The 13,256-nt window shown below is 60.2% G+C and overlaps 1 protein-coding gene across 7 annotated transcripts; it reads right to left on the minus strand.

Annotated features, from left to right (window-relative positions):
• Positions 1-1,024: 1,024 nt before the first annotated feature.
• AKNA (AT-hook transcription factor) lies at positions 1,025-13,175 on the minus strand. Of its 7 annotated transcripts, none has more exons than XM_052668091.1 (20): positions 13,079-13,175; positions 9,774-10,089; positions 8,981-9,657; positions 8,452-8,526; positions 8,067-8,217; positions 7,790-7,947; positions 7,663-7,722; positions 7,296-7,402; positions 6,975-7,190; positions 6,727-6,900; positions 6,417-6,642; positions 6,229-6,335; positions 5,891-6,114; positions 5,696-5,819; positions 5,218-5,388; positions 4,689-4,828; positions 4,346-4,612; positions 4,128-4,238; positions 3,888-4,047; positions 1,025-3,079 (listed from the first exon to the last, which is right to left on the minus strand). In XM_052668091.1, the coding sequence occupies exons 2-20, from the start codon at positions 9,988-9,990 to the stop codon at positions 2,875-2,877; spliced, it is 3,570 nt and encodes a 1,189-aa protein (XP_052524051.1). In that variant the 5' UTR covers positions 9,991-10,089; positions 13,079-13,175; the 3' UTR covers positions 1,025-2,874. The 7 variants fall into 7 exon arrangements, with proteins under 7 accessions (XP_052524051.1, XP_052524053.1, XP_052524052.1 ...); XM_052668093.1 differs by lacking the exon at positions 13,079-13,175 and adding an exon at positions 12,861-13,005; XM_052668092.1 differs by lacking the exon at positions 13,079-13,175 and adding an exon at positions 12,847-13,005.
• Between the last annotated feature and the right edge of the window lie 81 nt (positions 13,176-13,256).

Genomic DNA, 13,256 nt, shown 5'->3' on the forward strand with positions numbered 1-13,256 from the left:
AAAAAAAAAACCAACCCAATGCATCCCATTTTAAAGAGGAAAAGATAAAACCAAAACCAAAAAAAACCCCATCATCATCATCTGTGCCCTCACCTGAGGATCTCGTTTCCCAGCGATAGTGAATGATGGTGGCAAAAAGAACAGAATCCCACCCCCCCCACACACCCTTCCTTGTGAGCTCCCTGGACGTCCCCACGGACAGACAGACCTATAGCCTTACCCTCCCCCCCTCCTCAATCCCCCCCCATGGGTTGTGGTGCCACTGTCGGTGTTCTCTCATTCTATGGGCAGAACCCATTCCCCCCCCCCCTCCTCTCCCCACCAGATGTATGCATGTATGTGGTGGTGGGGGGGGGGGGATGGAAGGGGGCTCTCCCCATACTGCCCACCCCCGAACCCTCACAAAGGGACCAGAAGGGTCGGACCCGGCGCCGGGACCCTTTCCTTGCACGGCCCCCTCCCCTGCCCCCCTCTTCCAACATCCCCCCCCCTCCGGGTTCCCTACAACACACACACATACATCCATACCCCTGCTATGTGTGTGCCCATGCAGGAAGCTATGAGGCCCCCGCCCCGCTCGTGCCCCCCTTTCCCTCCCCATCTCCCCCCCATCCCCAAGCAGTGCCGCCCCCCCCAGCGGACTCTGTGTAATGACTCAATGTGTCTCGTGCCGTTCTTACAGCTTGGTGTATGGTGATTGAACCAAAACTCCTCTTATTTTGTACTCCCTCCCCCTTCCCCCCACCCCCCCCCCAGCCAATAGACGCACTGCGATATTTTGGGGTTCTTCGTTTCGTTCTGTTCCCCCTGAAGGCTGTGACCCCTTTTCCCCATCCCCCAACCCTTCTCTCTTTGCCTCGGTGGTGGTTTCCCCCTTTCCTTTCCCCGTCTGCTCCTTGCCCATAAAGTTAAAGATATATTTTTAGGGCAAAGGCTGTATCATTGCACTGATATTCGTCGGTTCCCCCGCCCCTCTTTGAGTTCCTTCAGTTTAGCCATGCTTCAGGATCCCCTACGTTGGACGTTATTATTAATTATTATTATTATTAATTTTTTTTCTGTTACGGTTATTTATATAAAAAATAATTTATCAAAAAGGAAAACTTAAAAAAAAAAAAAAAAGGAAAACAAAACTAGTCTGTCTTGGAACTTGTTTACCTTGAAGTTACTGGAAACCTAAATGTTTGGAAGTGTTGAAGCACAAACATGTATCATCTCTGTATATCTGTTCTGTACTAAAGCACTCAGTGACTCAATAAACGCGATCTCCATCTGTAGTGCACACAGGCTCTCGCTTCCACGAAGGAGAAAAGCCAACGAGCAAAACAACCCCGTTTATTCTGTTAAAAAATAGGCAGTGATCTGGGTACAAAACATGGGGGTGGTTAGGAAAGAGGTGGGGAAAAGTCGCTTTCGCTCCTCCCCGTTGCTTGAATGCAGCCCCATGGGGCATCCCTGCTTCCCCCCTTGCTCAGTGTGAGCTCTTTGAGGGGTCTCCATTAGCAATTCCCCCCCCCCTCAATAATAAGTTATTATATGCAAAAGTCTGAAGGTAATTGGGCGCTTTAGGTAGGACCTACACAACCACAGGGACCCCGCTGCTAAGTCAATGTGGTGCTGGGGGCAGGGAGGGGGGGTCAGGCTGAACCAGTGTGGGGATGGACCCCCCCTCCATGGGTGTGCAACAGCAGTTCTGCTACAAAAATAGGCATTTATTATAAAGCAGGGGGAATAGGAGTGCTGGGTCCCATCCCAGGGCTGGATCTGCCCATGCCTGGGGCTGGTTTTACTCTACCAGCCTCAAGGAAAGTCATATTGATTTGGTATTCCCAAAGAACCTGAGCGATCCTATGGTTCTATGATTCTTTGGGAATCTCCAGAAAAATTGCATTGCTTTTGGGAAAGCCGAAGAAAACACCCCTTTATTTGGTAATCCCAAAGAAAAACCACATTGCTTCTGGGTATCTCAAAGAAAATACCCATTTCTTTGGGAATCCCAAGGAAAACCTGCATTGCTTTTGGGAATCCCAAAGAAAAATCACATTGCTTTTGGGAATCCCAAAGAAAATGCACTTTTCTTTGAGCATCCCAAAGAAAACTCCCAATTTCTTTAGGAATCCCAAAGGGAACACTACCAGTCCCTTCTTTTTCTGCCTGGACACCCTCCCAGGAAGCCATGTGCAGGGAGGGACCCCAAATCCCGCCTCATTGCAGCCCTTCAACCTCACCCAGCATCATTATGAACATCACAGGGCCGTGCAGCACTAAGTTATGGGGAAAAGCTCAGCTTCCCCGAGGGTTTGTGCTGGAAATGTAAAACAAACCACGTGTATGAACCTATATATAGACACACACAGCATTATATATGGTCAACCAACCCTCTGACAATGGTACCCTGGGGAAAAATCCACATAGAAGTGTAGAGAGGAGAGTGGCCCTGGGGTACAGCAGGGTGCAGGGACAGCACCCGAAATCCAACCTCATCCCCAACCCATGGGGTCGGGCTCTGGTTGGAGCTGGGGGGGAGGGGAGGGGAGTGCAGCGTACCGAGAAACCCTAAAAATCACCCTAAAATACATTGAAAGCAGCGAGAGATGGGCTGTGGAAATGGCTCCTACTGCGCCAGCGTGGCACTGAGGTAAACACAGAGGTGTTTTGGTAGGACCTACAGAAATGTGGGAGATGCAGGACGGGTCCGGCTTGGTGCCCATTCCCACAGTATGGATGGGATGGGATGGGATGGGATGGGATGGGATGGGATGGGATGGGACGGGATGGGATGGGATGGGATGGGATGGGGTGGGATGGGATGGCATGGGATGGGATGGCATGGGATGGGATGGCATGGGATGGCATGGGATGGGATGATCCTGTTCAGAAGAGGCAGGAGCTCCGCACTGCCCGTGCCCGGCCCAGCTCTGCTGCCAGCACCTGGCCCAGCCGTCTTGAGGTGACGCGGGCACGGCGTGCTGCTGCCATTGCTGTGCTCAGAGAGAGATCCAGGTCCTCCTCCAGGTCTGAGAGCGGTGGGGAACGGGTGCGGTGTGGGGCTGAGGTAGGTGAGGTTGGAGGGCAGTACCTGGGGGGAGAGGGGGAAAGAGGGAAGGATAATGGTAGAAGGGAAAGAAGAAGGAAGAAGAGGGAGAAGAAGGAAGCAGGAGAAAGGGGAAAGGGGGAAAAGGGAAGGAAGGAAAAGGAAAAGGAAAAGGAAAAGGAAAAGGAAAAGGAAAAGGAAAAGGAAACGGAAAAGGAAAAGGAAGAGGAAGAGGAAGAGGAAGAGGAAAAGGAAAAGGAAGAGGAAAAGGAAAAGGAAGAGGAAAAGGAAAAGGAGGGGGGGAGGGGAGGGGAGGGGAGGGGAGGGGAGGGAAGGAGAGGAGAGGAGAGGAGAGGAGAGGAGAGGAGAGGAGAGGAGAGGAGAGGAGAGGAGAGGAGAGGAGAGGAGAGGAGAGGAGAGGAGAGGAGAGGAGAGGAGAGGAGAGGAGAGGAGAGGAGAGGAGAGGAGAGGAGAGGAGAGGAGAGGAGAGGAGAGGAGAGGAGAGGAGAGGAGAGGAGGAAGAAAAAGTTAAAAAAGATGAAGAATGAAGAATAAAGAAAGAAAAAAAGGAAAGAAGAGAAAAAGACAGAAATTGAAAGAACGACAAAGGAAAAAAATGAAGGAATTAAGAAAAAGGGGGAAAAAAAGAAAAAAAAAAACAACCAAAGAAAGAAGAAAAAGATGAATAAAAGAATACGGGGTCATTGTACAGCTTTGCCCCCGGGGGGCTCTGCTTCCCCATCTCTATGACAGTTTTAGGTTCCCCCAGCTCACCCTCACCCCCCATCCCCGGCTCAAGCTGACCCCCCTTCCCCCCCCCCCCCCCAACACACACACCGCTGAGCATCCTTACAGCAGTGAGGGCCCGTAAGGCACCACGGGGACGGGGGCGAGGTAGGCGACGGGAGGCCCCCCCGCCAGGTACCAACAGCCTGCGAGCTGCTCCGGCTGCACGGCCTGGGGGCGGCCGCGGGGCTCCGGCGGGGATTTGCCGTCCGATTTGCTGCGCTGGGCTGCGGGTGGGAGGCGGTGGGTGAGGTGGGTGCGATGTTCCCAGCTCTGTGCCACCTCCACCCCCTGAGGTATCACCCACCGTGCCCGGCTCTGTCCGTGTCACCGCGTGATGCCCGGCACGTTGGGCAGCTCTCGGGGGTCCTGGAGGCGCCGCTGCGCTGCGGCCGCTTGACATCGACTGATGGGGCGCCTGCGGGGATGGGGAAGGAGGCGAGGGAGGGGGAAAGTTTGTATGGAAACACGCACAGATGGAGCGAGCAGGAGCTCGGTGGGAAGCAGGAGGGACGCGATGCTCACCCGTCGTTGTCCCGTCGGGGTGGCAGCGGGGGCACGGCGCAGCGCTCGGCTCCCCACGGGGCGGCGCCACGCGGTAACGCGTCCCCCCGAACGCGGTGTCGGCGCCACCGTGTGCGTTACCCAGCGGGTCGGGCTCCCGGCGTTCAGCCGCCTGCTGTCCCCGCAGTGACACCGCACCCAGGGGGCTGCGAGGGCGTTTGTGCACGGACGGCGCGGCTCGGGGACGGCTGTCACCGTGCGCACGCAGCGAGCGGTCCGACTGGGAGGCTGCAGGGAAAGAAGCGGCTCTGCACCCCGACCCGCAAGGATGCCGGGATCCCCGTGCCCCGCACCCGGTCCCCACCGCATCCTTTCTCTTTTTGGAGAGGTCCCAGCTGTCCCCACTCACTGAAGTCTGGCGGTGTCCCATCCCGTGGCAGCGATGCCCATCTGCCTCTGGGGCCGCCCGGGGTCATCCTGCCCCGTGAGGTGGGGCTGTGCTCCCTGCGGAGGGCACGGAGCCATTAGAGAAACCAGGACGTGGGGCACAGCACTACGGCAGGACCCAGCCGGCAGCAGGGAGGCACAGGGAGATATCTGAGGTGTGCAACCCTCAGCGAGTTGCTACCAAGGGATCCCACCCCAGTGTCATGGGAACACCTTTGTGTACCCCCACTTGGGCTGGGAACGTGGACCCCTCTGAGCCAACCCTGCTCAGGCTGAAGGAAAAAAGGCTAGGGGAAAAGGGGATGGGGCTAGGGAAAAGGGTTAGGGTTAAAGCTAGGGAAATGGGTTAGAGTTAGAGCTAGGAGAAGAGACAGGTGCTCCAGGTGCTCCAGACCCCCCAACCCAGTGCTCTTTGGGGACAATCTGGTCTCTGCTCGGCTACCTACCCCACAGGTGCTGCATCCCGGAGGAATGAAGCTCTGCTGGCTGCTGCCTGCCTCCTCCCCTTGGGGATGTGGGGGGCTCTGCCCTCAGGGTAGCTGTGGGACCGGTGCAGGCTCTCCTCCAGCCGCAGGCGCAGTCGCCAAACCTCGTCCTGCAGCGCACGGATGGCCCGGCTGTAGGAACAGGACAGGGGATGATGGGGGGATGATGAGAGGACACTGAGGAACAGGGACAGCCCCAAGTCCCCCAACCCATCGCTGCGGGACACAGCTGGGGGCCCTTCCATACAAACCTATGCTGTTTAGCAGTGGGTGTACCCACAGCCAGCACAGAGCCAGATCAGATCACACACGTCATGAATTTGGCAGACTCAGCTCTCATCAGGAGCCACTATTCCCAGTCAGCCCCCCATCAAAAGGGACAACCTGCACTCTCAGGGACTCCCCCACACCCTGTACTGGCAGGGCTGGGGACACTCACTCGCGCTCCATGCGGGATCCCAGCAGGTCACAGTGAGCCGGAGCTGGGGATGGCGAGGCGGGCATCCCACCCGGGGGGTGCCCACTGGTGCAGCTCCTGTCTCCTCCTTCTGAGTCAGAGCGAGCTGGGGGGCAGAGATGGGGCAGTCAGTGGGGCAGCGTGGGGCATGGGCACAGCTGGGGGCTGGGAACTCACCATCATCACCCTCAGGTCCCAGCTCACTGCCCTGGCTGCCGGCCCAGCGCAGTGGAGAGCTGCTCGGCGAGGGAGTGCTGGGGGGCACGCTGTGGCCTGGGGGAGGGCCGTGCTCAGGGGCTGGGCAGGGACCCCTCAGCCCCTTCCTGAGGGGCAGCAGCGGACCTTCCTTCTTCTGCGGATGGAGAGGAGCGGGGACAGGAGGTTCGAGCACGCCATGAGTCCTGGGGAAGGATGTGTCAGTGAGGCAGCCCCCACTTCCCACCCACCCCACCCCACTGCCTCTTCCCCCCTGCTGCCCCATGGCATGGAGCAAGCTCGGGGTGCTGGTGCTGTACCCAGTGCCCAGTGGTCGATGCTGAGGGGTGCGTGCCAACAGGGACACCCGGCTGCTCTCCGAGCCCACGAAGCCACTGTCCGTCTCCGGTGACACCATGCGCTGCTCCTGTGAATGGAGTGGGACTGGGGCCACGTGTCCCCTCCCCAGGCACGGGGACGGCCTCAGGGAACCCCCCAAGCACCCCACCTGCTGGCAGGGCTTGAGGGCATGGCGCTGAGGGGCTGTGCTCCCCGTCCCACTGCTGCGGCGGGACGGGGCTGTGCGCGATGGCAAAGGTTCAGGGAATGCCAGCGGGAGCCTGGAGGTGGATGGTGGCAGCGGGGTGGTGACAGGGGACAGGCGGCCGTAGGTCCCCTGTGGGTGTGGGGGTTCGGTGTGGGGCAGCGGCACTGCTTTCCTCTGAGGGGGGGGCCTGTGGAGAGAGGAGTGAGAGCAAGGACCAGGCGTGCCATGGGGGCTGTTCACCCCGAATCCACCCAACTGCACCCACACTTACGAGGGGGAGGTCTCGTGGTCGGTGCCCTCCTCCAGTGACTGTGTCCCACTGAGGACCCCCCCTGGGCCGCCATCCCCTCCCACGGTGCCACCAGCCTCCTCCAGAGCTGCGCTCCCCGTCAGGCTCAGCTGCTCCAGGCTCAGTGATGCCGGCAGCGATTTGAGGTGCTGGTACCTGTGGGGTGTGGGCAGGTTTTGGGATGCTCCCCCCCCCCCAGTGCCCTCCACCTCCCATTGAGGGACACTCACTGCTGCAACAGATCCCCAAAGTCCCCCTCTGCTTGGAGCTGCTTGTGCCGTAAGGGTCGGGGCGGCCCCACTGCCACCACCTCGGTGTCCCCCGCTGTCTCCCCGGTGCTGGGGGGGCCCTCTGTCACCACATGGCTCCCTGGTGCTGCCCTCTCCAGGTGCTCCTTCAGCTCCTCCAGGCGCATCCCCAGGCAGAAGATGTCCCCTTCCACTGTGCTGCAACACAGTGCCCATCATCAGGGGGGACGAGGGGCTGGGGCTGCTCCCACGCATGGCTCAGAGCAGCACTGCAACCCCAGGGAATGCACAACCCGTGCTCACCGCTCCGGGTCGAAGTTCCCCGTGTCCCCAAGGCTTTGCTCTTCCCGTGCTTCCAGGTACGCCCGCTCCAGTGCATCCTGTGTATCCTGCAGCCTCTGGAACCGCTGCTGTGCAAAGGGAGCCCCCAAACCTCCCTGCAGTGACTCCACAGCACTGGGGCTGCACCCTTTGGGGTTAGGGATGCAGAAAGAGATAGGAGCTTGGGGGGACAGGATGGGAATGAAATGGGCCACTTTGGGAACAAGACAGGCCCTTGGGGACAGGATGGAGTATCTAGTGTGGGATGGGGTCCCTAGGGATGAGATAGGGCACCTGGGAATGGGATGGGGCCTTTAGGGATGGGTTGGGGCACCACACAATGCTGTACCTGGAGCTGCTCCTGTGGCACAGAGCTCCCTGCTCGGATCCAGGCTTCAAAGGAATCCACCTGGGTGGGAGAGAAGGGGCTGAGCAGGGTTAGGAACCCCCTGCTGGGGGCTGTCCCCCTGACTTACCTGCGCTTGAAATTTGCGGGTCTGCTCTGCCAGTGTCCGTGTGAGCCGTGGCCCTGCACAGCAGCACGGCCCCACGCATGTGGGGCAGCCCCCCAGGGGGGAGCGAGGAGAGCAGGGCTGGGATGCTGCCCCCCGCTCTGCTGGTTGTGGCGCTGGAGCTGCAATTGGACACAAAAGGGAAGCAGAGCTGGCGACCTCCAGCACCGTTTCCCCTGCTACCGGGGCACCTGTGGGGTGGTTGGGTTTGGAGCAGGAGGTTTCCTGGCTCTCAGCTCACCTCCACCCACAGGGAGCTGCGGGTTTGGGGCTGTGCTGATGGCTGCGGCGCTGGCCCGTGGGATGCTGAAGGCCATCACCCTGCAGCCACCACTCATGGTGCCGGCGTGGGCGCTGCGGCTGGCACACGGCGGGTCTGCATACAGGTTCACCTGGGGGCAGAGACAGCAGGCACTGCACCGGGGGCACCTGAACCCCATTGCAACAAGGCCGTGAGGGGTGTCTAGTTTGGAACCTGGAGCACTCTGCCTCAGTTTCCCCACCTGCACAATGGGGGAAGCGCAGGAGGATGAAAGGATGCCCAGAGCCCTGCAGAGCACCACATCTGTCCCCATCCCCATCCCCCCCACCCCTATATTGGGAGACATCCCCACATCCCTCCCCACCTTGGCCCCCAGCCTCAGCTGGTCAATGGTGTTTTCGGCCTCGGCGTACTTGGTCAGCAGCTTGTGGTAGTCATCCTGCGGGGGGCACACGTCACCATGTCATGGGGAGGGGAACTGTGGGGTGTACAGAGCTGCCACACCTGCACAGCTGGTGTGGATGTAGCCTTGCATGGGGGGGTGATGGGACCATCCCTCCCCTCCCAAGGGACAGAAGAGCATCAGGAGAATCCTGGGGAGGGGACAGGAGCATTCCTAGGGGGACATGAGCATCCCAAGGGTGTGGAAATGAGCATCCTAAGCCACGGAAGGGGACAGGAACATCCCTTGGGGAAACAGGAGAAACCAAAGGTGAACAAGAGCATCAAAGAGGAGACAAGGGCGTCCCAAGGGGAACATGGGCATCCTGGGGTGATGGGACAGGAGCAGCTCTACGTGTGGATATAAGCAACAAAAGGGGGTACACGTGCATCCCTAGAAGGGGACATGACCATCCCACAGGGCATATATCCTAGTCCAGCTCTGGGGTTACCTGCAGTTGCTGCACCAGCGCAGTGGCCTGCCTGGGGGAGCGGAGCTCCTGTGGCACTCCGGAGGGGGCAGAGGGTCGTGGTGGGGCCCCCTCCCCACTGCTCAGCAGCACCTCCCGGACGATTTCGGCGGGGGATTTGGGGACAAGGGGACCTCCGTGGGGCCTGGCACGGGCGGACAGGGCCCTGCTGGGTGGGGGGCGGTAGCTCTGCCCCACCTTCACCCGTGCTTCCACCTTGGAGAGGTCAGGCAGGGGGTGGTTGAGCCGCCCTCGGCCATATGGGCAAATGTCCGTGGGGTCCTTTGGCTTTTTGGTGTCGGTGTGATGCCGGGGGCTGGGGGACAGCCGACTGGGTTTGGGCTGCTGCAGGGCTTGGGAGCTCTGATTGGGGTCCTTGGCTTTGCCCCAGCCCCGGCGCTGGAGGGGAGGAGTCATGGGGACAGGACTGGAGTCCGAAGGCCCTGAAGTGCCACCACCATCCGTGGTGGTACCCAGGACTTTCAGAGGGGTCTCAGCATAGGGGTCCCCATCGCTTTCTGTTCCCCAGGGCCCCTCTGGCCTCTCGTCCTCCTCAGAGCTGCCCTGTTCTTCTTCCTCCTCCTCCTCCTCTGTCAGATCCTGCTGTGCATACCAGCGTGGCTCTGCTGGGGACTCCACATCCAAGTCCTCGCCGTCCCCTGCAAAGCAGCACTGCCACCAATGTGTACCATCCCCCAGTCCCCCACCACCCAAGGACTCCTCCCGGCGTGACTGTCCCTTCCCCAAGGCTTTAGGGGCAGCAGAGGATACTCACCCCATACTGGGCTTCCAGCTGCCTCCTGTCCCCACTCAGAGCCTGAGTCCTGTGGATCGCTGAGCCCCGCTGTGGCAGCCCCCAGCCCAATGACACCGTTCTCATCCATGTGCTTCTCAAAGTCTTCTTCCTCCTCCTCCTCCTCCTCCCAGCACTTGGGTTCCTGGCTGCCCAGCTCCGATTGAGTCCAGCGCAGCCAAGGCGAGGAGCTGCCCATGGCGTCCTGCACTGTCCTTGTCACTTGTGCCACCCCATGGCACCGCAGCAGCTGGGGTCCTCCTCATCACCAGTGTGGCTCACATCGCTGCTTGCCATCCTGGGGGGAGGGAAGGAGGGTGCTAAACAGGCTCTGTTCGAGGGCACCAATCCAAGCTGTGCCCCGATGTACCCCAGACAGTCACAAGCCCACAGCAGCGAGAACCAGAGCTGGGGGACAGGACGGGTGCCCTGCTAGCGGGACCTGCCCTTCAGAGCTGTGTCCCCAGGGTTCCCATAGCAGCAGCTCCAGGGACAAAACACAGCCATGGGGCGGGGACAGAGCGCTGCAGGGTTATTGTGCTGAATGGCGCTGAGCCACTGATCCTGAGGGCTCCACAGCCCCCAGCCCAACCCCACGCACCCTCAGGATGTCACCACACGGCCACCAGCACGGCACAGAGAGAAGGTCTTTCAAGAGGATCACAAGGCACAGCAAGGACGTGGCACCACCGATGGGCACCAGAAATCGACCCCCTTTGAGAACTGGGATACAGCTGACACAGCGAAGGCAGTCTGACAGCAGCCCTTTCCTCCTCCCCCCTTCCCTCCACCCGAGCTGCCGCTGCTGATTAACATGACAACAGTGATGGCACCGTGCCCCCACGCATGCAATGAGTGCAGGGTTCTCAGCCCCACACCTCCACCCTGAGGGGGGGATGTGGGGCAGAGCTCATCCCACCCTGCGTCACTCCCACCCCAGGCACATCTGGGGCAGCCCCAGTGGCACACAGAGGTGGAGGGGGGGTTCAGAGGCTTGAATGTTCCCCCGCTGATGTTTTGCATTTCTCTTCAGCTCCAAGTGCAAAACCCGAGCATTCCAAGAGCAAGGGTAGAAACCACACATTTGGGATTGTTTTGCTTTGTGGTTTCTGAGCGCACAGCTACGTTGGGTTATTCTTTCAGGCCTTCTTATGCCACTGTAAGAGCAAGCAGCTCATTTAGAGGAGAAAAAGCAAAAAAAAAAAATCAAAGGAAAAGAAAAAAAAAAAGAAAAAAGGATTTTTCCCTCTTACCATCATGTCATTTTGGTGGAGGGGCTTTCAGGAAAAGTGACAGATGTGGCAGAACCTTGCTGCATGGGGATACTGCAGGTGATTCAAAGCTCTCCCAAGTAAAGGCTGAGCCCACACAGCAGCAGCACTGGGGGTCAGGCATCCACTTCCCCCCACCCCCCAGAATCTCACTGTGCAGGGCTCTGGGGATCCCTGCCCCCCCCCAGGGCTGATGCTGGAGCACAGCTGTAGAGCTTGGGGCCGCTTTCCCTTCTCCATGCCAGGATCTGAAATTGGATGCATCCCAACCCCACCAGGGACCGGAGCCAAAATTGCTCTTTAGTCACATTGAGAAGATGCAGAGCCCAAAGCATCCCTGGGAGCACAGACATGGGGAAGAGCCTTGCGGTGGGGAGAGCTGCCCTGCTGGGGCAGCATATAGGGAAAAGCCTCGTGCTGCTTCCTCTAGGGCTGCTGGGGCCCTGCTGGAGGGTTTGGAGTGTGCTCTGTGCCCACAGTGCCTGGGGGAAGCAGAGCGGGGCGGTGGGAGAATTGCATGCACCCCTGATGTTGGGCAGCTCTGCTGCATGCAGGTCTCACCCCAACAGTAGGATTTAAGTAGGGATTTGCAGCTCTGGGGCTGTGGTGTGGATTAGAGGCTTTTCCTGCAGCATGCAGGTGCTGCAGGGTTGTGGCCATCCCCAGGGCACCACTTGGGGACCTCCAGATACACCCTGGGCCGAATACCTCCACCACTTGGCCATGCTGAGGTTTCAATAGCAGCCGGGAGCTGTGCAAGCTCTGCTCCGCGTGCCGCTAATTACACTCTAACGGGCTGGATTAATTACCCTGCTGAGAGAACGACAGGGTGTGCCACATCTTGGTGACAGCCATGGGGACAGAGCAGGGAGACTCCCACCTCCACCAACCCTGCAGAGTGCCATCCATGGAGCAATGGGGAGCAAGCATCATTAGAGGGGGGTCGCTCAGCCCCCTCAGCCCCAGCTGCAGCCGAGGCCTTTCAGAGCGGGTTCCCGGACCACGAAGCAGCATTCACGCCTCGGTGAACTGCAGGAACACTGCTCAGAGCTCCGACGGCCCCGCGGGGCTCAAAGCCGCGGGGGAGGGAGGTTGGAGGCTCAGTCCCGGCTGCTGCCTGCAGGGAGCGGGTTTCGGGGTAGAGCGGCTTTTTGTCTGAACACGTTTGCACTCAAACCACTTTTTGGGGTAAGGGGGAAAGGGGGGTCATGCAGGCCAAAAGAACGCTGCTGTGCCTCAGGCTCGGCAGGGGACACCGGCAGCTCAGCGGGCACTCGTTCCCGGTTCGTAAAAACAACGGGGAAAACAGCGCAGCAAGAAAAGGCGTGAGGGATCCCGCGGTGCTGCCTGATCGAAACCCCCCCCGTGTCCCCCACCGGCCCCAGTGGGACAGCAAAGCTCCCACATCCCGATCCTTAGAGCTGCGGGTCCCTTTGGGGACGAACCCCAACGCAGCGGGGTGGGCGAGGTGACAGCCACGGCTGCGCGATAGCGATCACCGTGCGACCCGCAGCCCGGGGTGGGATGGGGATGGAGGGCGATGCTCGCCGCCGTCGGGCCGGACGCGGGGCAGCGCTGCTCGGGGCGGCCCAGAGATGTCACAACCCCAGCGGGAGCGCAGCCGGGTGAGCTCAGCGCCTTCCTCGAAACCAGGAACTGAAGCTGCCGGCGGCCCCCGCCACTTCCTCGCAGCAACAGCAGCGGCAGCCCCCGCTCCCCCCTTCCTCCTTCCCTCCCTCCCTCCCGCCGACCCACGGACGCACCCGAACCCCTTCCGGACGCACAGCTCATGCAGTACCGCTGCTCGGAGCTCCATCACGACTCCGGATCTCCGGCCGCCTCCCATCGCAAAACCTCTCCAGGATGGGGGCCTTTGGGGCCGTGCCCCCCCTTCCGTACAGGGAGGAGCGGCGCTGCGCGGCGTTGGCCCCGCTCCCAGTGCCTGCCCAGCTCCGGGCCGCACTCCATCCCCCCACCCTCCTCCCTTCCCATCACAGTTCCATCCCCTCCACTCACTTGTAGGCACGATCCTCCCCCCCCAGCCCCTCTCCGTTCCGCTCCCGGCCCCGCTGCACAATAGCGCGGCCCGAGCCGGGGTGGGCGTGGCCTCGCGTTCATCCCCGGCCCCGCTTCATTCCTCCAATCGCAGCGCGCCGTCAGAGCTCGTTAGCATAAAGATCGCTCTTTGCTTTCA

This window comes from Tympanuchus pallidicinctus, unplaced genomic scaffold, assembly GCF_026119805.1.
Source record: "Tympanuchus pallidicinctus isolate F22 unplaced genomic scaffold, pur_lepc_1.0 scaffold8, whole genome shotgun sequence".
NCBI lineage: Eukaryota > Metazoa > Chordata > Aves > Galliformes > Phasianidae > Tympanuchus > Tympanuchus pallidicinctus.